This window comes from Tiliqua scincoides, chromosome 3 (assembly GCF_035046505.1).
Source record: "Tiliqua scincoides isolate rTilSci1 chromosome 3, rTilSci1.hap2, whole genome shotgun sequence".
NCBI classification, from domain to species: Eukaryota; Metazoa; Chordata; class Lepidosauria; order Squamata; family Scincidae; genus Tiliqua; species Tiliqua scincoides.
In genome coordinates, this window is record NC_089823.1 from 101717081 (window position 1) to 101741734 (window position 24654).

Here is a 24654-nt window from a genome sequence, read left to right on the forward strand (position 1 = left end):
AATAAATCAACGGGCCTGATGGCATCCAAGAGTTACTAAGAAATTGAAGAATGACGTTGCTGATCGCTTGACTAAAATATGCAACTTGTCCCTCAAAACGGCCACGGTGCCAGAAGATTGGAGGATAGCAAATGTCACAATAATTTTTTAAAAAGGAAGGAGGGGGTACCCAGGAAACTAAAGGCCGGTCAGCCTAACATCTATACCAGATAAGATGGTGGAATGCCTCATCAAAGATAGAATCTCAAAACACATAGACAAACAAGCCTTGCTGAGGGAGAATCAGCATGGCTTCTGTAAGTCTTGCCTCACGAACCTTTTAGAACTCTTTGAAAAGGTCAACAGGCATGTGGATGCGGGAGAACCCATAGACATTATATATCTGGATTTTCAGAAGGCGTTCGACACGGTCCCTCACCAAAGGCTACTGAAAAAACTCTACAGTCAGGGAATCAGAGGGCAGGTCCTCTCATGGATTGAGACCTGGTTGAAGACCAGGAAACAGAGAGTGGGTGTTAATGGGCAATTTTCACAATGGAAAGAGGTGAAAAGCGGTGTGCCCCAAGGATCTGTCCTGGGACTGGTGCTTTTCAACCTCTTCATAAATGATCTGGAGACAGGGTTGAGCAGTGAGGTGGCTAAGTTTGCAGACAACACCAAACTTTTCCGAGTAGTGAAGACCAGAAGTGATTATGAAGAGCTCCAGAAGGATCTCTCCAAACTGGCAGAATGGGCAGCAAAATGGCAGATGCGTTTCAATGTAAGTAAGTGTAAAGTCATGCACATTGGGGCAAAAAATCAAAACCACATATAGGCTGATGGGTTCTGAGCTGTCTGTGACAGATCAGGAGAGAGATCTTGAGGAAGTGGTCGACAGGTCAATGAAAGTGTCGACCCAATGTGCGGCGGCAGTGAAGAAGGCCAATTCTATGCTTGGGATCATTAGAAAAGGTATTGAGAACAAAACAACTAATATTATAATGCCGTTGTACAAATCTATGGTAAGGCCACACCTGGAGTATTGTGTCCAGTTCTGATCGCCACATCTCAAAAAGGATATAGTGGAAATGGAAAAGGTGCAAAAGAGAGCGACCAAGATGATTACTGGGCTGGGACACCTTCCTTATGAGGAAAGGCTACAGCATTTGGGCCTCTTCAGCCTAGAAAAGAGGCGCCTGAGGGGGGACATGATTGAGTCATACGAAATTATGCATGGGAAGGATAAACTGGATAAAGAAATGCTCTTTACAATCTCACATAACACCAGAACCAGGGGACATCCACTAAAATTTAATGTTGGGAGTGTTAGGACAGACAAAAGAAAATATTTCTTTACTCAGCGTATGGGTGGTTTGTGGAACTCCTTGCCACAGGATGTGGTGATGGCATCTGGCTTAGATGCCTTTAAAAGGGGATCGGACAAATTTCTGGAGGAAAAATCCATTACAGGTTACAAGACATGATGTGTATGTGCAACCTACTGATTTTAGAAATGGGCTATGTCAGATGCAAGGGAGGGCACCAGGATGCAGGTGTCTTGTTATCTGGTGTGCTCCCTGGGGCATTTGGTGGGCCGCTGTGAGTTATAGGAAGTTGGACTAGATGGGCCTATGGCCTGATCCAGCGGGGCTATTCTTATGACCAGAAATCAGCACTTTTTTCTCACTTGGAACTCACCAACTGCAATTGACAGAAGAAAAAATACACAAATTTTGACCATATTTTCAAGATATGGGAGAGAACCCAATTATCACATTGGGTTCAGCATTGACACCTGTCAGCATTGACACCTCAGCACAGCTCAGCAGCTGACGGTGGTGCTGGAAGAGCTCAAGGGTCGGATGAAGAGTTTCCGTAGGTCGCATCCGGCCCCCGGGCCTTATGTTTGACAGACCTGAACTACACCATCCTGGCTCTCATCAGCACCACAATTCAGATATCACAAAAGAAAAGAGATAGATAGTTCAAGGTTCTGAGAGTACCTAAATAAAAATGCAGTACCTCTAAACAAGCTGTACACAATGGTAAGAAAGTGGTCAGTAGCTCAACCAACAGGTCAATTAAAGCAACAGAGAAAAACAGACAGAGGCAATCAACAGACATTTCATTATGCATTACTTGCATTCCTCTGTAACTACTAAACAAACATGTTGTGTCACATTTGTGTCTCACGACACAAACATCTACCCAGAAAATGTATTCTGCAGCATAAAATTTATCATTTTTCAATAAAAACAATTTCTTATAGTAGCATCTTAGATAAGCATGATTTGCAATATTTGGCAGAATAAAGTCATTGTGCATTGAATGCCCCCATTATTTTTCTATCAATGTTTCTATTCACATAAATGATCCAAAAGCTAGAGTCTTGGGTCACTTATGCCACAGATATATTTTAAACTATAAATCCTCTTCCGAAAGACAAATATTTGTCATGTTTTATACAGATTTCATCTTCAAGAACATTTTAAAAAAATGTGCCATGGATAGATAACCACACTTAAATGTCTTTTTGCAGAAAAGAAAGTTCTCTCAAAAGCTTCTGGCAACTCATTAGAAATAAATGGAGCAAACACACTACAGGAAACCAAATACAAATCTGTTTTCAAGGGAATCTTGAGCTTTTGCAGCAGAACTGTTTGAACCTCCATCCTGCTAATTGTGGAGGCTACTTAAGAAATTCTGTGTCAGCAATCAGGGCCAAGAGTGAAGGCAAAACTATAGTAGTCCACTTTCAAAATTCTTGAAAACCCATTTAAGAATGTCAGTAGGGGGTAAATTAAAGCCGTATGCATTAAGAAGCTAATAATTTGAAAAATGTACAGGAGCAATGAACCTTGAAGTTTATCAAGCACTGAAATGACTATTAAAAAGTGTTTTGTGTAGCTCAAAGTAACAATATAGTCAAAATGATGGCAGTCTAAATATGAATGATCATAACTTCAACAATTCAAATCTCAGCATTAGTATTTGATTGGTACGTACGCCTCAATAAAAATCTAGAACTCATTCACTGCAAGAAGCAATGTTGTGTTCCTTTTATCCAAGGAGTTATCAAGCAATGCAGGGCTTGAATATACTGTAGCTCATCAAAGCTGACAGTCTACACACAGTATGCAACATACCTAAACACTTTTTCCAAGATACCACTAAAACAAACTTTACTTGCACACTGCAGTGGGTGTGCTAACCTTTATATCTAGAGTTTCAACTGTTAGCCAATTACTAGGAGGAGCATTCATTCACAAATGGTGCAGTCTGAAGGGGTACAGTCTAGACACAGGTACACTACCTCATAAAGTACTAGAATAGATGATTGGTAGCTACACATTACTAGTCTCAAAAGATCAGATGGCAACCTTTGAGGCAATAGTCTGGCAATAGTCTTCAAGCTCTGCTTGCGAGCTTCGGAAGGCATCTGTTGAAAAACAACCCCATTCTGATTCAGCTAGGTTAATTTTTATGTCCATACGATTACATTTTATTAAAAATAAAGCAGTTGCTCCTAAATGGCAAGTTTAACTACACTGAGCTATAGTGAGCTAGCGTAGTGACTAAGAAGATGAGCTGTGAATCAAAACTTACCTCGCTGAATCTTGCCTCTGCCATGAACTTACTAGGTGGCATCAGGCAAGTCACGTTCTCTCTGGCAATATGAAAATACTACTACCCACAACACAATATCAAGATAAAACATGTGAAGCATTTTTCACTCTCAGAAAGCTCTATACTAGTGGTTCTCACACATTTAGCACCAGGACCCACTTTTTAGAATGAGAATCTGTCAGAACCCACCAGAAGTGATGTCATGACCAGAAGTGACATCATCAAGCAGGAAAGGTTTTAGGAATCCTAGGCTGCAATTCTACCCACACTTACCCAGGAGTAAGTCCCACTGACTATCACTGTTAAAAGAATATACATAGTAGCCTGTTCAAAGTACAGGTCTGTAACAGTTCCCTAGATGTAGTCACATACCACAGTAGCAACAAGTCTAATATATTAAAAATATTGAAATGAATGGCAACCCGCCTGAAATTGGCTCGCGACCCACCTAGTGGGTCCTGACCTACAGTTTGGGAAACACTGCACTATATAAATGTTAAGTATGATAAAAGGTAAAGTGCCTGAGAGCAGGGAGATTGAAACTTAAAAACAGGGCTTATAAAATAAAATTTAGCATGCCATACAAGTTTAACGTCTTACCACAGTTAAACATAGCAAAGACATAAATAATGATCTGTGAGAAAGGACTGCATTCAGTCCCTTGACTGCTTTCAAACTACAGGCATCCATATCTGCAGGTCTGGTATCTGCAGATTCAGTTATCGGCAGATTCAATTATCCACTGATGGGGGGGGCATGCACTCACTGATGTAATTTAGGGGTTTACCTCAGTAAAAATGGTCTTACTTAACAGGATCACCATAAGCATACAAGTTTATAGCAACACCTGGATGCTTGGGGGAAAAAAACTGGATTGAGGTTAAAAGAAAGCAGTTAACTTCTACTTCCTGTTAATCTTCATCTAGGTGGTGTTGATTTTTCTCCAAGCATCCAGGTTGCCGGTAGGCAGTCTGAGCATTACTATACACTTGAAAGCTTATAGCGGCCCTGTTAAGCAAGACCATTTTCACTGGGGTAGGCCTCCAGTTTAAATCATGTTAATGGACATGCCAGGGGCGTGGGAGGCCACAGAGATAGGTTTTGCCTGTTTCCGTATCTGCAGAGGTCCATGGAATGGATCCCCCATGGATACAGGGGCATGGCTGTATTCAGCAATTACATTTTATGTGACGTATTGACTAGAAAATTAAGTTTAAATCCTTGCTTTGCCATGTAACCCAAGGCCTATCTACAGATTAGTTGGGAGTGTGTAGCTGCTGAAAACAATGCAACATCCACCTCCATCTCCTTGGTAACATTCAGAAAAAGAAAACACCTCAGCTCCAGTTCACTGGCTGCTATTTACAAGAGGAAGGGAAAATGTGTGTGATGTCACATCATATAGTTGTTTTACCATACTTTACCAGAGAAACTATGATGGGGGGAAAAAGATGTGTTGGCCATGTATCTGTCAAAACACACAATTAGACCAAGACTGCATGGTCTGGGAAGAGGCACTCAGACTCAAGCCATTTCACAATGTTGCTTCAAGGACCAAAAGGGATAATCCCATATATGCCAGTTTCTTTGTAGGCAGGACGGGACACACACATGACTAATTTATTGTTGCTCCAGCCTAGTAGAATTCAGCATAGTTATGAGCTAGCATAGTTATGAGCTCCTCTAAAGGCTCTCATTTTCTTACTGGAGTAGTGCCATAGAGAGGAATGAGACCCTTTAGATTAGGTCTAAGCAGCACCAACAAAACACAGATTTTAAAAAGCCAAACTATAATGCCCTGTTCAGGCAAACAATAACTATGGACAGCATCAACAAGCCCCGCCTTGCTGAACCAGAGGCCCCATCTCTTGTATCTTCGGATAAATGCTCTTCACAGGGAAACAACACTTACATGCCCTATTTCAGATTGTGTGGATACTGTCACCCCATGGACAGCAAATGCTCCTTCAGGCAAATGTTATCTATGGGGAAAGTGGGGGGCAGACCTATGAGCATGGCAGCAGATAGGAGTGGCTTGTTAATGTGATCTCCTTTGATGCTGTAAATCATGACAAATTTCCATAGTTGCAGTCTGTCTGGTCATGGCTCAAGCATCTTGTACAGACAGGCACTTTTTTCTGCAGATTCAGAACCCATGGATTTCACTCACGAGTTCCAAAACCACAAAGGAGAGTCCCACATGACCTCCAGAACATGACCGGAACTGCCTTCTGGTCCACATCTGGGAGATCCAGGCCTCAGATTCAGTTATCCACAGGTTTCTGCATCTGAGGGGATTCCAGAAATGGAACCCCTGCAGATGCCAAGGACCAACTGTATATTTGATTGACAAAGTCTTTCAGTGATCTATAAATATAAACAAATGAATGCATTTTGCTTAATTTGTTAATTCAGAGCATTACAAGCTTCAAGAATAAATTCAGACTCCAGTAGAAGAGTCACCCTATACAATTCAAAAGTTCAAATACTTATTTCACTCAAGGATACTGGCTCCCACAAAATATTGCTTTACCTACTTTGTATCTTATCTAACTTTGGGAATAACACAGAAGTTACTGTTTATCCACATTTTATTTTTGCATTGTAAATAACTGATTTAATATTTGTCAATCCTTGACACCTCTTTATCCAAATGATGTATATGCTATCACCAAAGATAAGGGGCAAATGCCTTGCAGTTTCCATTCATTTTGGTCTCTAGATTTCAAAATATTCAGGTATTTGTTTGGCGCAAGCCATTTGTTTAAAAATGAATCTCGTTATCCTTTGAATATTTTCCACAAGCTTATGCCAGTAGTAGCCTCCTTCTGTCTGCTTCCTGCAATAAAGAGCTTAAAAAGCTGTTTTGCAAGAAATAAAATTTAACAGTCTCACATTAATATTTGCAAATGAAACATATTTCTTCATTCTTTCAATCTAGACATATATGGAAAAACGAAATCAAGCTTCATTTTAATTATTTGCTAATTTACTCACTAATAAGACACCGGAAATTATCTCAGTTGCTCAGACTGACAGCAGCTTTTGCTGAATGAAAATGTGTAGACGTTCATCACAGATGGCAACAACTATGTAGAGATCAGCAACTGGCGTGCTCAGAGCATCATTACCATGCCATGTTGCCACTACATTCCCTCAGTTCCTGCCATTCTTCTCCTGCGTGGTGTGCATGCCTTCAAATTAAGAATGCTACAACAAGCTGGTACCAATCAGGCAGCGTGGAAGAAATGAGTCCCAGAGCAAGAATTCACAGGATCTCAAAGCTTTATAATTTGATCCCAGGGAGCTGCAAAGCCTATCAAGTCCTTTGTTTCCTCAGCCCTCATAACAATCAGACTTTGCTTAATAGTTCAGAAGGGGGGAGAGAGAGAAAGAGTGAGAGTCAGACGAAGGAGCCTGGTGCATAGTGCATTGTTCTCTTGCTTTGTCTCCAATATGCTGTAGTTTCATATTAAGAGAGGGCCTGGAAGGAGAGAGAAATTTAAGGAGGATAACTGTAAAGGTAGCAACAAAAAGATTTAAAATAAGATAGCCTACCTGTGATAATTTTTATAGACTTTATCATTATATTTTCACATTGCTCCATGAACTGCTAATCAGTGATCTACTGGAAACTTCAGAACCTACTGAAAAGCCTGGCAGGGTATTTGGCTTTCAATTCTTCTACTCTGTTTATTCCCAATACAAGTATGTTCAACAGCCTTAGAAAGAGCTCTTGAACAAGACCAGTCACTTAGCAATGAAATGTAAATTACTGACATGGGCTAAAACCTGGACTTGCCACTGCTAATGAGCACATTAAAAAGGGAAAATGCACACTAGATTACTATAACCTTTTCACTTAACCCTATGTGTACTGAAAGCCACAATTCAGCACCACATCAAAGAATCTATAAGAAAAGTGCTACACAGCAGCTTTTTAAAAGATATCAACTCAAGGTTAACCTTAACAACACGAGAAAACCGTTGGGCACTGATTGAAGGGGAGTTTCAGATTCAACATCACCACTCATGTAAGCCACATAATTAAATTCTACTTGGCTGCCAAGAAGACTCCGTTTAAGACCTATCATGCTAGGACATATCAATGTTCCATCAAGTTCAGCATTCTGTCTGCTAGTTTCGGACAGACTAGAGCAGGAGTGTTAAACTCATTTCATATAGCGAGCTGAATAGCATTTGTGATCTCTGCCGCAGGCCAGAAGTTATGTCACTAAGCAGCTCATGACCTTCAAAAATAAACATTTTTTCTCACTCAAAACTCATTAGCTGCAAATGACAGAAGAGAAAATATTCAAATCTTGATTCTGTTTTCAAGATATGGGAGAGCCCAATTATCATACAGGCAGTCCTTTCAGCAGTGACACCTGGTGGGCCACTGTGAGATACGGTGGGCCACTGTGAGATACAGGAAGCTGAACTAGACGGGCCTATGGCCTAACCCAGCGGGGTTGTTCTTATGTTCTTATGTACCTCAGCACAGCTCAGCAGCTAAGAGCAACTGATGGTATTTGCTGGGAGAGCCCGAGGGTCACATAAATAGTATCTGGAGGCCGCATCCAGACAGTAGGCCTTATGTTTGGCACACCTGAACTACAGCATAACCCAAAAGACAGTATTTTAGATCCTTAATTCTATGCACCTTTTTAAAGTTTGGAATTGCTACTCACAGGCCATAACTCAGAAAACTCCTACCAGAGCTTAGCAGACTTCCATTGCCGTACAGTAAACTGCTTTTGAAATACAGGAAAGTTTCAAAAGTGGTTTGTGAAACAGCATGTGCTTTTATACATACAGAACAGTGGACCGTCCTGAATTGAATGTAAAGAGAGAAAGGTATGCACCACTGTCACATCTAGTTTGGTCTGAAGGCATATAGCACTTTCAAGTTAATCACTATAAAACAATGCATCAAGTCATGTTTCTAGTAAAAAGAATAAAATAAAAGCTAGTTCACCTTCTTCCTGAAAGGGAATTTGATGCACTTAGAGAGAGAATTGGAGAGAATTAGATTTCTGAGCAGATACACAAATACAGCTTCGTGTCCTGAAGTAAAGCCTTTACTTTATAAAGCTCCATACCAGAATGAGATGGAATGTGTGCATGGTTGGTTGGTTTTTTAGATCATTAACAGTGTTTGCGTACGCTGTTCACCCAGAAGTAATTCAATAACTGCTTTATCAGTACATAAGTTACTGAACATCATCATCATCATCATCATCAACAGTATTTATATACAGGTGAACCCTCGTTATTTGCGAGGGTTCCATTCCTGGAACTCACGCAAAAACCGAATTTCGTGTGAAACTAAGACATGCAAAATTCGGGGTGCACCCAGCTTCAAACGTGGCCAGAGCTGTTCTGAGGCCCGTGGAAGCTGCACAAAGCCTCCATGGGCCTCAGAAAGGCCTCTGGAGGTCCTAGAAAGGCACTTCCAGTTTTGGCCTTTCTGAGGCCGAAACTTCTTTGCGCAGCCTCTGCAGGCCTCAGAAAGGCCCCCGAAAGCCTCGGAGGCCACAGCTCCAGTAGCCTCTGGAGGATTTTCTGAGACCCATGGAGGCCGCGCACAGTCTCCATAGGCCTCAGAATGGCTTCCAGAGATCGTAGAGAGGCACGATCTTTGGGTGAAAAATGGAAGTGCCTTTCGAGGACATCTGGAGGCCTTTCTGAGGCTCATGGAGGCAGCCTCCATGGGTCTCAGAAGAGCCTCCGGAGGGCTCAGGTGGAGCCAAGTCTAGCTCCACACAGGTCCTAGGGATCTGCGTTGAGCCAGATTCGGACAGAAATTCAGCAAATAAATAGGCTCAGCCTGTACTGCTTTTCAACAAAAAAGTTCAAAGTGGTTTACAAACAATATTAAAAAAATTAAATGGCTCCCTGTCCCAAAAGGGCTCACAATCTACAAAGATGCAGAAGAACACTAGAAATACCCACTAAAAAAGACACTGTGCTAGGGTAAAGAGGGACAGTAACTCTATCCTGCTAAATATAAGAGGAACAACACTTGAAAAAGTGACACATGCCTCTTGTGCAGACTTAGTGCAAGCTATTTCTAGTTGTTTTTCCACAAATCATTTAATAATGAATACAACTGACTTTTGTTTGAATCACAATGAAAGATTAAGTGTTAATTTGCCCCCTTGTCTGCTTATTGAAGACAGAACTTTAGAGCTCATTATTTGACAACTGTAGTTTTCAATAGGTAAGGTATACCTATACCCACTTGGGGGTGGGGTTGCAGAAGATCTGGGTGACATGCCTTTCATAGTACAAAGGGGCTGTCAGGTTCACAAAAGGAATATATAAAACATTCATCTGCCTTACATATCAACAATGAAAAGGCATGCAGGAAACTTCCACTTTAAAATACAAGACCGTATTTATCTTGGGCAGCAAGGGCTATAGAAGTTAGTTATTTCAGAACAAAGACACATTTGACTATTTGTGTCTTTTGTTCCAAATTAATTTTCAATAGACACTTCATGCAAAAAAGAGTGAAACATGTTGTTATATATCTTTCAAATGTGAGAAGTTACACAAGGAAAAGCAATTTCCTACATGGAGGACACTTCTGTGTAAGATACTGATTTTCTGTGGAATGTCCCTAATATTAAAGTCCAAAAAGTAAACGGTTGAAAGTTGAAATTTTTCTTAATTTATACAAAAGTGAAAAATCTTATAACACAAACAATGTTACTGGTTAAGATATGGACCTTAAGGCATATAAATGAATATTCAAAAATAAAACTAATCTTTTCGGCATTATAATAAATTTGGCTAACGATATTATCACTAATCCTGCAATCCAAACCCTGAAAACCCACCAGATTGCAAGGAAATGAGCCCAGAGTGGAATAATGATTGCAAAATTGCCAAGTTTGGCAGCCAAACAGCAACATAATATCTTCACACCAACATGAACAAATGCTTTTGTTTCATATTTAGGGTATTTGCCAAATAATGCTACCCCTGGAACAACCTAGTTGAAAACCATTTGTCTGAGTGTAAAATATACTGTCCATTAAACATCAAAGTTCCTGACGTCACACTTCCTTGTTTCAATAAAAAGGAGAAAAACTAATAATTTAAATTTTTAACTACTCTCAACAGGTTTAGAAAGAAAGGATAGATCAGTAACATGCAAAAATGGCCCTATATGTACAAGAATTGGGCACTCATTTGCTTAATCTATACATTGTATCAGAGGTTCTCAAATTCCTCTGAGGGAGCTGGGAAACACAAATAGTGGCAGGGGAGTGGTGGGGCGGAAGCGGGGAGAGTGGCCCAACAGCGCCAAAGCAATTGTGGCACCACAGGGACCCGGGGACAGTTTCATGTATCTGGGAGGACTCCTGAAGCTTCCATAAGGGTCCTGGAGGCTTGCAGCTGCCCCTGCGAACCTCCTTGCAGCTTCCCTGAGTTCCAAAGCTCAGGAACAAAGCTCACATAATCAAAAGCTGATCAAAGCTCACATGAAGAAATATGTTTTGCTTGTGACAAAATACCATGCTTCTGAATAGTAGGAAAATTCAGTATTGTCACCATAACACAGTATTTTAACACAAGCAAAATTTCTTTAGCTAGCATGGTTGATATTGTGAAGAACTGTATAGAATGTGACTACAAAAATGACACAGCCATGTCAAAGTGATAAATTTTAAGAACTTAGTCCAGAGTCTGCTGATTTTTTATCTTCCTACAGTGGAAGTTGCAAATTCATATTGGGAGCAGGGGGCCATGACAATTCTGTCATAGGACATGAGTCATGATACAAGCATGTTCATACACTTAAACACACAGGGCTGTGTCATTTGTGCAGTCACATTCTATACAGTACTTCACAATATCAACCAAGCTTTGCTTGTGACAAAATACTGTGTTGTGGTGATAACACTAAAATTTTCCTAGTACTCAGAAGCATCGAAGTACAAGCGCAGCTTCCCCTCATCTTTGGAGGTTTCATATAGCTCACTTGACAATGGGGGTGCCGGTCTGCATCCCTGTTGCTAAGCAACACATGACTATACATGATGTAGTTAAGCCAGGTGATTCTGAAGTCCTTATAGGTGGAAAGCACCCTCGTTGAATATTTCTGAAATATGATCAAAAATGGTAGGAGAGAGAAAGCTAGAAGTATTGTGAATATGGACAAATCTTGTAAGAGCATTTCAGCATCAGATTTTTTTAAACTGTCACTTTAAAATATTGGTATAAAATGAACTCTGTTTTGAAAGAAAACCACTACCATGTCAAATTCATCGTTCCTTAGTTCAGGAGCCGCTGTCATGAACAATGAATTAAATCCTACTTTTCTATGTATGTGGCTATATATGCACACATACACGCACACACGCACACACACGTCTGTGGCAAGCACTGTAAATATGTTGTAACTGTAAATATGTTGTAACTCATCATACATTGTATTATAGTAAATATTTTGCTATCGACATGGCAATTCACTTTCCATCCAGAGAAAAATTGCCATTTGCTCAATAACTACTACCCTTGTGAGAAATTCAGTTACTGGACTGTGGACTAACTCTGTAGGACTGTGGCCCTTTTCTTTAAGTAATTGATCTTATTTAGCATCATTGCATGTACAGAGAGAGCCAAACAAAATTGTATTATTTCCACAGTTGTTCACTATTGTCTCTAAGTAGATAAAATTGTGCCATGAAAGAGGCATACAGCATGACCAGCAATTTAGGATTATGTTTCCAGGTAATAAAGATTTTATTACTTTGCAAACCAGTATGCTTTAATTGTTATAGCAATCAATCAAGCACACATTACTGTTCAGCAATTGTATAAGTTACAGAACTGAAAATGTGATTGAAATCAAGGAATTTTTTTTCCCTTGGCAGTCCATCCACTTTGAAGTAAATGGACATACAAAATGTATGTCCATATACATACAAATGTATGTCCATATACATACAAATGTATGTCCAAATGAAGTTTGCTTGCAAATTGAGAAAGGAACTTATTTAACCAGGTTAATGGGTACCAGAGTATTTCCCCAAGATAATTCTCAGATTTTAGATATTTTCCTTTGTATATGATTATGTGTTGCTCCTATTTATTTCTCTATTAGATAGAACTTCTTTCATTCAATATTCATCTTCATTATTGTATACTTCCTCATATATCATTTGCAGTATATGTGGCACTCACTAAATCTTAGCCTGGATCCAAATATCCCCATACATATCTCTTGTAAGCTGAAAGTGATTCCGGCTACGGGGTACGGAGCTGCTGATTTTTATTTTCCGCAGTTGCAATCCCTGCATTGAAGACCTCAGATCTTCAAGAACATTTTTTGGGGATAGGGGTTACAGTAGGAAAAGAAAAAAGGTCAGAAAAGTCCTGTGATACATGCACAGAAGTTTATGGCAGGGATCCAAAGGCTATACTTAATGTAGTGGTAGACATTACCAGGATTTTTAAATATTCAAAAGTACTTTCAGGCTTGTTCTTTATGTATTCTTTAATGCTATGGTCTCTGACCATCATAAAAGATCCATACAATCCAAATATACATCCATCCATACGTACAAGCCATTATAAGCATCATAAAGAACATAGGCTCCTGTTGGTCAGAGACTAAAACCTAATATTAATATTCCCTATAAGTTTCAATCTAGACATTAATATTTAAACTGGGTAACCCACATCATCTAAGCCTCAAATTATATCTTAACTCAAGTTCAAGCTTGTTCAATTATACCATATATATGCAGATGAGTACCAAATACGCTGAATCAATGCCGGCCTTTGGTTATTCAGAACCTGGTTCCTCCTAAAATGATTGCAAATCAATTCAACAATTAATGTGCGAATTTACTGATTAATTTAAAATGTCACCATTTGGCAAAAAGATTTTTTAATTTTTGTGCACTTTGCAACACAACCTTTCAAAGCAGAGGGAACTAACTAAATTCACAACACACAGTCAAAAATATCTCATAACTTTCAAGTTACGTGGTGGAGTGTAATGGTTAAAGGACTGATCTACTAAGTGAGACTGCTTCTGTTTGAATCTAACCTCCTCTGCCATGCAATCACTTGGTATCTTAGGCAAGACACCCCTTGGAGCCTCAAGATTCCCAGCTGCAAAATGGGGATAAAACTACATACTTACACAGAGGGTCATGTAAGGATTACATGAAGGTATTATGCTCAAACACCTCTGAACACTCAAAACGTATTTTTTTAAAGGCACAAGAAGAATACAAACCCAATGAAGGTATATTTATGGAGATAAGATCATTACACAGATCACTGATATTGCAAGTATCTATTTCTCTTCTAATATGAAGGATAAAGTTTAATTGACAAAAGACATTCATTGTGGGAAGGAAAAATCATATTTTACCATTCCTTTTCCATAATGTTTGCCTTGTAATAGCACTCAATCAAAAATGGTTTCAAAAAACAAACAAGGTCAAAACCCATCAGTACTGTTAAAGGGGTATAAGACTTATTGATGCTTGTAATGGATTCATATTCTGTTGCACTTGGCTCTTACTGCTAGTCAGAGGCTTCATTCTATGACATTCAAAACAGTTCTGCATATGCACCAAAAGGAAAACTAACTTTTGAGTTTATTTTTCATCAATTAGAGCAAAAGAAAACCAGAAAAGGTGACCTATACAACAGCAGGTTCTCCTGATTTTGCTTATTGGTTATCCCTCATTTTTTTTCCTTTGGAGGGCAGGCTTAAATACCTAATAAAGACTCTAATACATAACTCACAGTGATTAATTATTGAAAAGTTTGCAGCGACATACTACAACAAGCCACCAAGTAATGCTTTCGTCAGGAGAGTGCATGAGAGAACTAAAACTTACCAAAAGCCTAGAAAATTCTTTATTTTCTGAAAGAAATCCATATCCTGGGTGGACCTTTTAAAATAAAAGTAAAAAATAGATTTTGTTACTTTCTAAGTTTCCAAATATCTAAAGTATATCAAGTCAAGTCATTAAAAATTTAAGGCAGTAAATTCGCTTGTCTTTGACGCTACCTGAGTAGATCCTCCCAATCCCTCTTCCTAGCAGCTGTGTTGACTGTCTCCCAAAAAAGAATCATGTAGTACTGAACCAACTTCTGTTAAAGTAGAAGTGTATGAGTTTTGGAGTGAAAATTTCTTATCTTTCCATTCTCCAGTTTATGAACAGTTCTGCATAACTGAAAAGTTTACAAGAATAAATGCCACTTCACCTATTTTGTATCTCTCAGTTCTGGCTTAAAAGTGCTCCTGGATATGTGTTTTTGATCTTACCAGTACATGGTTCCATGCGCACAGAACCACATATAAATCAGATGATAGGCACCCATAATATTACCATGCTAGCATCACATTCATCCAGGCCAAAAATTGCCAGCACGATATTACAATGCACACAGTTCAGTTTATTCTTCATACTGAGCATGTATTCTCTGGAACCAACTTCAGTGAGAATCATAGTTTTGAGAGATAAGAGATGGTCACTGGATTTGCTTTCTATCTCTCCTTCATTTTTCTTCCATACAAACAGAATTCTAGAAGCAATTCCTTCTTACATTTCTCTTGGTGTAAACCCAGCTCTCCGCCACCACCTGCAATTTGTCTATTTATAACACTCCATGTTCTTCTTCCCAAAACAATTTCCTGACCCTGAAGTTAATTTTCATATCCACAGCACTCTCACTTCCAAGAACAAAATATAAAATTGCTAGGCCGGGGGACAAGGAGTCGTATGCCCCGCCACCAGAACAATGCTTCCAATATGCAGCTCCCTGCACTACAAACAACATGGTGTATAATTACACAACACAGAAATGTGGAAAAAAGTGTCAGTTTCATCTCTTGCAATCCTATGTAAATGCACAGCTAAGGAAATATATGTGGTAGACTGAGATGAAAGCTTGATCTATTTTTATCCCCATTAAGTCTTTTAAACTAACAATGTAAACATCTGCAATGTCTGTTAGTTAATTAATGTTTGCCATTTCTCCTCCTCTCCCCCCTCTCTACCCTTCCAAATGCACCATCCTGAAACATTTATTTCAAAAGAAATGATAATTCTAATTGAGACACTCCAGGGTAATTGCTGGTGTTGACTGAGTTCCCTCCATCGAATTTTATTTAAACATGCTTTTGCATTCAGCAGTTCTGAACACCACATTTGCATTCATTGATGCCACAAAAAGCATTCGTTCAAAAAAAAATTGTGTTTTTGTAAATACCATTTATTCTTATTAAACTTTGAATCTCTCATCTAATTTAAGGTGAGGGAAGAAGAGAAAAAGATGCATGTAACTATCCAGGCTAGAGTGTGTTTCACTAGCAAAGCAAAACACAGAAAAATAATTACCAGAGGAATCATCTACCTTTATGCAAGCATTTACTGCGTGCCTATAAATTCCCACACATGCCAATTCCTAAAACTGAGAATGAGAGATTTAAAAAACAAAAACATGTTTAAAACAAGCACTACTATATTATAAAAAACATCCAGAAAGAGAGATGATGGCACAGAAAGGGTTAGTGCTCTAAACTAATTGGGATTTTTTTTTCCCCCAGCAAATTTGGAAATGAACTGAAGCTGCTCCCTGGTGTGAAAGCTGAATCCAGCAGCCACCTGCAGGATCAGCGACCGGCACTGCCAGATGCTACAAAAGCCTTTGATTTCCAGTAGCGATTTCGGCCACATTTAACTCATGTGACATGAACTAAACTGGAATAGCATATTCAATCATTCTCCCCCTCGCTTTTTTTTATCTTTAAATACAAACTCTAGCTTCTCTGCTTTCTATATATGAAACAGCTGCAGAGGAGAGACTCATTCAGACTCACAGCTTGGGCCCGGGTTTTTTTAATGGCTTCCATGATAGCATCCATGTTGAGGTAGCTTTTACTAGTGGGAGCTGGGCCAACACAGACTGCTTCATCCGCCATTTTCACATGGACCTATAAAGACAAAATGTCTACATTTAAACACGTATGTGCCAGCAAGTAATACATTTACCACCACCTCCCTTAATAATTAATGTTTAAGGAGCAAGGAATCTGACATGAATTCTTGTAATCATAACTACTGTATAGACTGAGATTATATAAACACACACACAAATATGCTAAGAAATTAGACACAGAAGGGGGGACAGAGACTGTGTATAACTAATTGAGGCACACACATTGAGCATATAAGAACCTAATTTAATGTCAAGTATAGCTTATATTCAGACAAATAATACAGAAAAATACACATTTGAGTGTGCTACACTGATAATCTATATGTAAATAAAGAACGTAAAACTACTTTGTTAAATGTAACCAGGGTAGCCTAATATCTTACTACTTAACAACAAACATTCACGGCCAGTTCCATCTAAGCAGGCTCCCCAGGAAGTTGGTGATAATTAGAGTGAATTGAATGAAGGGATGCAGTGAATCTCCCTGCACAGCATCAGGTCAGCACCATGCACAAATTAAAGCCTATGACTAAAGAGTTCAATATCACTACACGTGAACCAGAAAATCTTGAGAATTATTTAAGAAGGCTTAGGTTTGATTCCCCAATTCATTCTTATCTTTATTCACAAGGGCAATTGTAAAAAATAAAATAAAAAAATAAAAGCAATTCTGAGTTATGAAAGCAATAGCCAGAGATAGTTTGCCCACAATTTAGAATTAATTTTGAAAGGCACATGTTCTAGAGGCAACATCTAAAAGAGCTAGGCTTGGCATAGTTTACAGAAGCTCAGCTAATCTTTCAAAAGGGACCAAAAAATTGCTCATGAAGCATCTGTCGTTTTAATAATTAGGAACAGAAAAAGGCTTGTATTTATTAGATGCGTACTATTTAATAATATTTATATAGATATACATAATCAGGCATCTGCATCACAGCTACTTCCTTTTCCTACTGCAGAATTCGAAGACAAATTTGAGAAATAAAATACAAACAGGAGCAGTTAAGATGCGGTCTAACAGCAAGTTCTTTTGATGAAATTAAAAGTGTGCCATACTAGAAAAAAATTCAGGAAATAATCCAAGAACAGGAACAAAGAGAAAATCTAAATAGCTCTGAAGCACTAAATGAAGAATTTAAAAGAATTAGATAAATGTAGCTAAATCTAAACTGAATTTGGCTTATACAGTTTTGAAATCTACCTTTCCCTCAATTCTTAATGTTGAAGACAGTTTATAAATATATAATTTCCACTCCCTCCGATGGATTCTCAGTGAGTTAAGATTTTAGAACTAAATGGATAAGCTACTATAACCACTACAGTCTGATTAAATCAGAATGAACTAGTGAAAACATAGCATTAAGAGAGCACGTTTCAGGTAGCATAGTGTGTTCTTTTCTGCATCCCACCTTCCACCTCTCAGATTCAGATTTCCATAAATTCAGATTTATGGACTGAGTGTACCAGAAGCAGAAAACATGATCCTGAACGTGCACACCAACTTTCACCACATAGGTCAAGTTCAGATGACCCAACAAACCAAACTCATGTGCCCCCCTCCCCTTCCTTCCTCAGCTTGGGCAAGAGATGCAATACAGGAATCCTGGTTTATTGAACATGGTTCTTCATCTCACCCAAACTCAGGGGCTGCAGCTTAACAGTAAATAACAAACCAGGATATGAAACCAAGATCAAAACCCAATTCCTCAGTCACAATTAAACAATACTAATATAACCATGGTTTGTTGATCATCTGAACAGGGCCAATGTAAAAAAGAAAAAAGGCTGTTACCACCTGGGAAAACCCAACTGGCAACTCCTGGCCCTTCCAGGTGCTTCCTAGGAAGCACCCATGACATTGCAGCACTGCAACACTACAGTGGTGAGCGCCACAAGCTGTAGCCAACCCAAATTCCCTTGGCAACAACAGTGCTGAATCAGTAAGTTAGAGCAGCAGTAGATATGGAGCTCCAAACACAATGGATAACACTTTCCAGTTCTTCAAAACCTTGCAAAAATCGACTTGCCTGCTAAATGGGCGAAGAGGCACCTTTAAAAGTGGTGTAAAAGTGGTATTTTAGCAAGGGATGAGCAACTGGTCTAGGGAGGGATTTTAGCAAGGGCAGGAGGTCTGGTCTAGAGGGTAGAGCCTCCATTTGCCTGAAGATTAACATCCACAAGGTCGCCAGTTCGAGGCCACCGGCACCGTGCGACCTTGAAGCAGCCGGCAAGCTGCAGCTGAGCTGTTCCATCTGCTCGGAGCGTGGGAGGATGGAGGCCAGAATGTTAAAACCAGATCGGAGTGTAACATCTTGAATGTGGTGGTTCTTGAAAGAGAGAACCTTCTTTCAATTTGTAAAAATCCCTGCGTGGATTTAATAAGCCTGCCTGTGTAAACCGCCTTGAATAAAGTCTTGAATAAAGACCAAGAAAGGCGGTATATAAATACTGTATATTATTATTATTATTATTAACTGCCCCTCTTCACCAGCATGGTGCCTTTTCCAATGGCTGTTGATGGTGTCTTCGGCATCTCTTTAGACTTTTGAGCCTATGCAAGTCTTTTGAGGCTATGTAAACTATTTTTACATTTTGAGGCTATTTTGCTATGTAAACTGCTTTGTGAACTACTTTTTGCTGAAAAGAGGTATATAAAAATTAATTTTAATACATATATAAACTTATCAGTTAGCCCTACTGATGCTAGGTTCATTCAAAAGGGCAAAATGTACCAAAATGGAGCATAGTAAGCAGCCAGGGGTCCAATGACAGTATGCAGACAACACACCTGACAAACAGCCACAAATCAGTAAGACTGAGAAACTAGTAACTCCAAGTCAACTTTGTTAGAACTTAAAAGCCACACCCCATCTTTTTCATCTGCCACATTTCCAAACTTTATCCTATTCACTAACTGCTTATCAAAGTCAAACTCGCCCTTCTACTCCACCTGTGCATATCTTTGGCTCCTTTGAACTAGCATGCTTCTTCTATAAACAAAAGGGAAAAGAAAGAAGGACCTCTAATATCAGAATGGAGGCTGCAGCCATTTTACAACAGTGGAACTCTGTTCCACTATCCCAGGGGTGCCCAAACCCCGGCCCTGGGGCCACTTGCGGCCCTCGAGGCCTCTCAATGCGGCCCTCAGGGAGCCCCTAGTCTAAAATGAGCCTCTGGCCCTCCGGAGATTTGTTGGAGCCCACACTGGCCCAACGCAACTGCTCTCATTGTGAGGGCGACTGTTTGACCTCTCGCGTGAGCTGTGGGATGAGGGCTTCCTCCACTGCTTGCTGTTTCACATCTGTGATGCAGGAGCAGCAGCAAAGGAAAGGTCAGCCCTGCTTTGTGCAAGGCCTTTTATAGGCCTTGAGCTATTGCGAGACCTTCATTCATTCATATAAGTTCATCTTTAATATATTCAGTTATGTAAACTTATGTAAATTTATTCAAATTTTAAATGTAAATTAATTCTTTTTTTTTTCCCTGGCCCCCAACACAGTGTCAGAGAGACGATGTGGCCCTCCTGCCAAAAACTTTGGACACCCCTGCACTATCCTAAATTCCTCCACGAAATGGGCCAGTCAGCAATAGAATTGGGCTATTAGTCATTTTATTGGCTTTTATGAAGTTTAGCCAAATATTGTTGCAACCTACCTCAAAGAGTGGGAGAGGCAGGAAAGAAATATTTTCAAACCATCAGTCAAGAAGGGGGGAGGGGGAGAGGAGCCCTTACCTCAGACACAACCTGTAGCACTTTATTCTAAACACAAAATGAGAGGTAACACAAGTTGAGGCATTTCTATGCAGCTTTTCTAAAGAAAAATTGCCCAGGGTAGCACACAAGACAGAAAACCAACTATATTTAAAAATAAACAGCAAAGTAGAATGGAAAAGGCTTCACTACTATTATTTTCCTGTGGGAAAAAATTCCAAAGAATACAGCAGCATCAAACTGCAAATGCTTGAAGTCACATTAAGTGCACTTCATTGATTATTTTCCCCTAATCAAATATTTCAGCTCAACTCCTCTGAGGTATTGGGAAAACTTCTGAAAATATCAATATAGCACTTAAATGTAATATTACATACTTTTGGTACAATGTATTATTGCCAATTCTAAAAACAAAGAAAAATGTTAAATCATATCCTAGATCAATTTAGGATATCAGAATTTTTTTCCAAAAAAGCTGACACTACTGATTAAAAAACCAACAAGAAAACAAGTAATAACAGAGGCAAAGTACAAATATACATCAGTGAGAATATCAGCAGCTAAATTCATAAAAAGCCTTGGTTAATAAACATCAGATAGCAGAAGACAAACAATGGTAGCTTTGCAGCTTCCAAACTATCTTGACAAGGCAGGCTCACAAAGAGCACACTGCAATCCCTAATCCAGAGGTTACTGCTCAAAAACTTGAACCAAGACAGAACTCTGTAGTATCCTGCAGAACAAATCCCACATAGAAGAGCAGTTATTGCCAAATACAACTCTCCTAGTAGTTGTTAATCTGACAGTAAAGAAGGAAACCACTGTAACACAGCATTCCAAACCCCAGACAGTAAAAGCAGTCCAGAAGGACACAAGAATCTATTCCAGTGGTTCCCAATATTTTTTCACTTGCGTACCCCTTGGCACCCATTTCCATAAATTGCACCCCTCAAATTAGCCCTGCAAGTCAATCTAATGTCAGCCTGCAAGGCATTTTAATGCAGACCTGCCTTTTTCCGCCATTATTCAATTATTTTACAAATACCCTTAAAGATTCTGGCAAGTACCTCTGGGGGTACATGTATCCCAGGTTGGGAACCACTGATCTATTCTATTGAAAGTTGCCAAAGAGGTACATCATGGTCACAATCCTCCGACTTCCATAGATGCAGTTACCCACCAATTAAAGGTGGGGCCTCTTTATCCACGGATTCAGCACCCATGGATTTGCCTCACCGCGGGATCCGAACCCGCAGATTGCCCCACTGTATACCTCCCACATACAACCAGAACAGTGGTTCTCACGCATTTAGCACCGGAACCCACTTTTTAGAATGAGAATCTGTCAGGAAACACCCGAAGTGATGTCATAACCAGAAGTGAAATCATCAAGCAAGAAGTTTTGATCATTCAAGGCTGCAATCCTACCCACCCAGGAGTACTTACCCATGTTAGTACATTTATTAGCATTGTTTAAAAAAATATACATAGTAGTTTGTTCAAAGTACAGGTCTGTAACATTTCCCCAAATGCAGTCACTTACCATGGTAGCATCAAGTTTAATATATTAAAAATAAAATATTGAAATGAATTGGGACCCACCGGAAATTGGCTCACGACCCACCTAGTGGGTCCCGACCCACAGTTTGAGAAACACTGGACTAGAACTTTGTTCCAGTCGCATCTGGGACATTTTCTGAGCTTCCAAGAGGCCATGTGCAGTGGCACACGGTCTCTCCAAGGCTCAGAATGCTGTCCTGAGCCATTTTTGCCTACTTCTGATTTTTGGCAAGGCTCAGAACAGCTCCGGTCACATTCCAAGCTTAGGTGGGCTCCAGAAGACCACAGATTTCGTTATCCACAATTTTCAGTATCCATGGGGGGAAGTCCAGAAATAGATCCCCCATGGATAAACAGGCTCCACCTGTACTATATTTTTAAACAGTAAAAGTAAAAAAGTAATTTTATATGCTACCAGCAGAGTTTCCATTCTGGAACCTGGTTTGGATCCGAACTGGCACGGGTCGAAAAAACTGTTACTTGTAAAGACTGTCAACAAGCAACATTCCATGTCCAGTTTAAAGAAATGCTGTCAAGAATGAATTCAGCATCCATCAGCTTCCAATGAAGGTCACAAATGGCTCCAGAAATTTCCTTCTAGATATATTATTTATCTCCAGTACAGTCAACCAAGCAAGGCACACAGCCACCTGCAAAAATTCTACTTCAGTCATCACAAAATAATAAAATTATGATAATGGCCCAATCTTTCTTCAACATTGTGCTGATAACACACAGTGTCATATCCTAAGCCTGTCCTGGCAATGCCACGCCAACAGTAAATCAACACTGGTACAACAAAAGCGAAGTCTGACCTGCCAAAAGAACACTGGCACAGCCCTTTGCAGTAACATCCCCAGTGTCCACAGAAACACTTGAACAGCTTGTTATCCAAAGAGTTGGATCCCGAATGCAGCACATCATTGTTATGAAGTTGGTGCCTGGCACATCACCCATGTGACATCCAATCGCTGCATCCAAAAAGCCCCAACATTGGCAGCCAGAGAAGCACTGGCAGGGTGAACTGAGCAGGGCATGGGGGTAGCTGCAAAGCCAGTGCTGGAGGGATACCCCCATGCCAGCCACCAGGGATGAGTATCACGGAAACCACCCCCAACCATGGAGAAATGCCCCAAAGGGCACCAGACTAATACAAAGGACAATCCAGAAATGCCACAGCACCCCAACTCCTACAGGAGTCACAGTGACATCAACAGCAAAGAGACAAAAGTGAAGAGCTGCTAGGGACCACTTAACCAGCGCTCAAGTCTCTTCATCCCACCCACATAAATACACACCTCCAAGGAATACTTTTTGATCAGTGAAGAACAGAGGTAGAAAGATAGTTCACTTGGAGGAGGGTAGCCATGTGAAACAAACACACAAGTCTTTCCATGGCAAAGTTTCAAGTCCCCGTGGAGGGCATCTGCCAGCTTGAAGAAATCTTTTTGACAGTGGAAGAACACTGTCAGGGGAGCCACAAGGAGAGCCTCAATACCATTTAGGCAAAGCAACATGCCGGTGGATCACTGCACAAAGGCACAGGCTGGGAGCCAGAAGAGATGGGTTCCCGTCCAGCCAAGGGACCTGTTTTTACCAGCAAGGCACTCACCTTTTGCATGACTGGCCAGAAGCACTCATTGCAGGAACAACAGAAGAAAGGGAGGCAAGACTAGAATCCATATTAGCCACTCTACAAAGCTGCTCTCTAACCACCCAGACACAGCAGGAAACAGGTAAAACAGGAAACAGCACCCTACCTGACATTTATCTTCTTGCAGCACTACAAATAGACACATCTGATTGGGAGGCTATAGCACATGGACTTATCAGAGGAAGCACTGCATGTGCCAATCACTGGACTGGGATGTGACACAGGGTATTTAGTGTAGTGGCCCATCCAGCTAGCCACACCAACACATGCACCATGTCCTTTGCTGCATCGCTGGCACTTGCCAGTATGACTATCAGGATGCTGTCCTCCCGTTCCTTTGCCACTGGCAGGAGAGACTAGAAGGCTCACGATCACTGAGGAGTGCCCCCCTCCTCTGTGTCTAAGAAGTCATTCCTTGAAATGGAATGACAATGCTACAAACCCCAAGATCAGACAGCACCCCCCCCCCCACAGAATCCCACCCTCAGGCCACCTGACGTAAGAAACAACTAGGGTGGATATAAGAGATCCCTGTCTGCTAACACAGAGACAACAAGAAAGACTACACCAAAGATTTTATTGATCTGTATCAGTAACAGAGTTGCACCTGAAAAAGAAACCAACAGGCAGGTTTGCCAACCACCTCTTCCCAGCAGGTCTGTTGTGTCATTGCAAGTTATCCAACAGACAGCCAAGTAACAGGTTCCTGTGGGGTCTGATACACCACTTGGTTCACTGCTTGCCATGAGGTTTGCAAAACTACAGAGGCTGAACTGGAACAAGCAGGTCAGCAACCTCACCAAGCAGTATGTGGGTTCACACCTGTCACTTCAGGGAGTCTACAAGCTTCACTTGGGATCAGCAGTGTCTTCACCTGTGCCACAGCTGCCTGCAGGGATCAAGGTGAAACAGAGAGTAACAGGGACTTGATAACAGCATCAGTCACACCTGTTGCCCGTCTTGAAATGCATAGTGTTTGTGAGGGAGAATGGTGCCACAAGTGTACAAGCAGTAGTGCCCTCTGAGGGGGCGAGAGCACAGTGGCTTGGGACATTACCTTTCCCTGGGGGGAGGGATAAGGTAAGCAAGCTGCAGTGGAGCTCTTGCAGAGGACCAATGTTTAGTCCCCTATGGCAACAGT

At 40.4% G+C, this 24654-nt stretch overlaps 1 protein-coding gene across 1 annotated transcript in view; it reads right to left on the reverse strand.

Moving 5' to 3' along the window:
* Positions 1 to 24654, reverse strand: part of PCCA (propionyl-CoA carboxylase subunit alpha) — a 276404-nt gene that overhangs the window by 224533 nt on the left and 27217 nt on the right. Inside the window, exons 4-5 of the mRNA XM_066620028.1 lie at positions 16469 to 16582; positions 14481 to 14534 (exon numbers count right to left, since the gene is read on the reverse strand). Of these exons, the coding sequence (XP_066476125.1) occupies positions 14481 to 14534; positions 16469 to 16582 (168 nt within the window). The remainder of the gene's footprint in view (positions 1 to 14480; positions 14535 to 16468; positions 16583 to 24654) is intronic.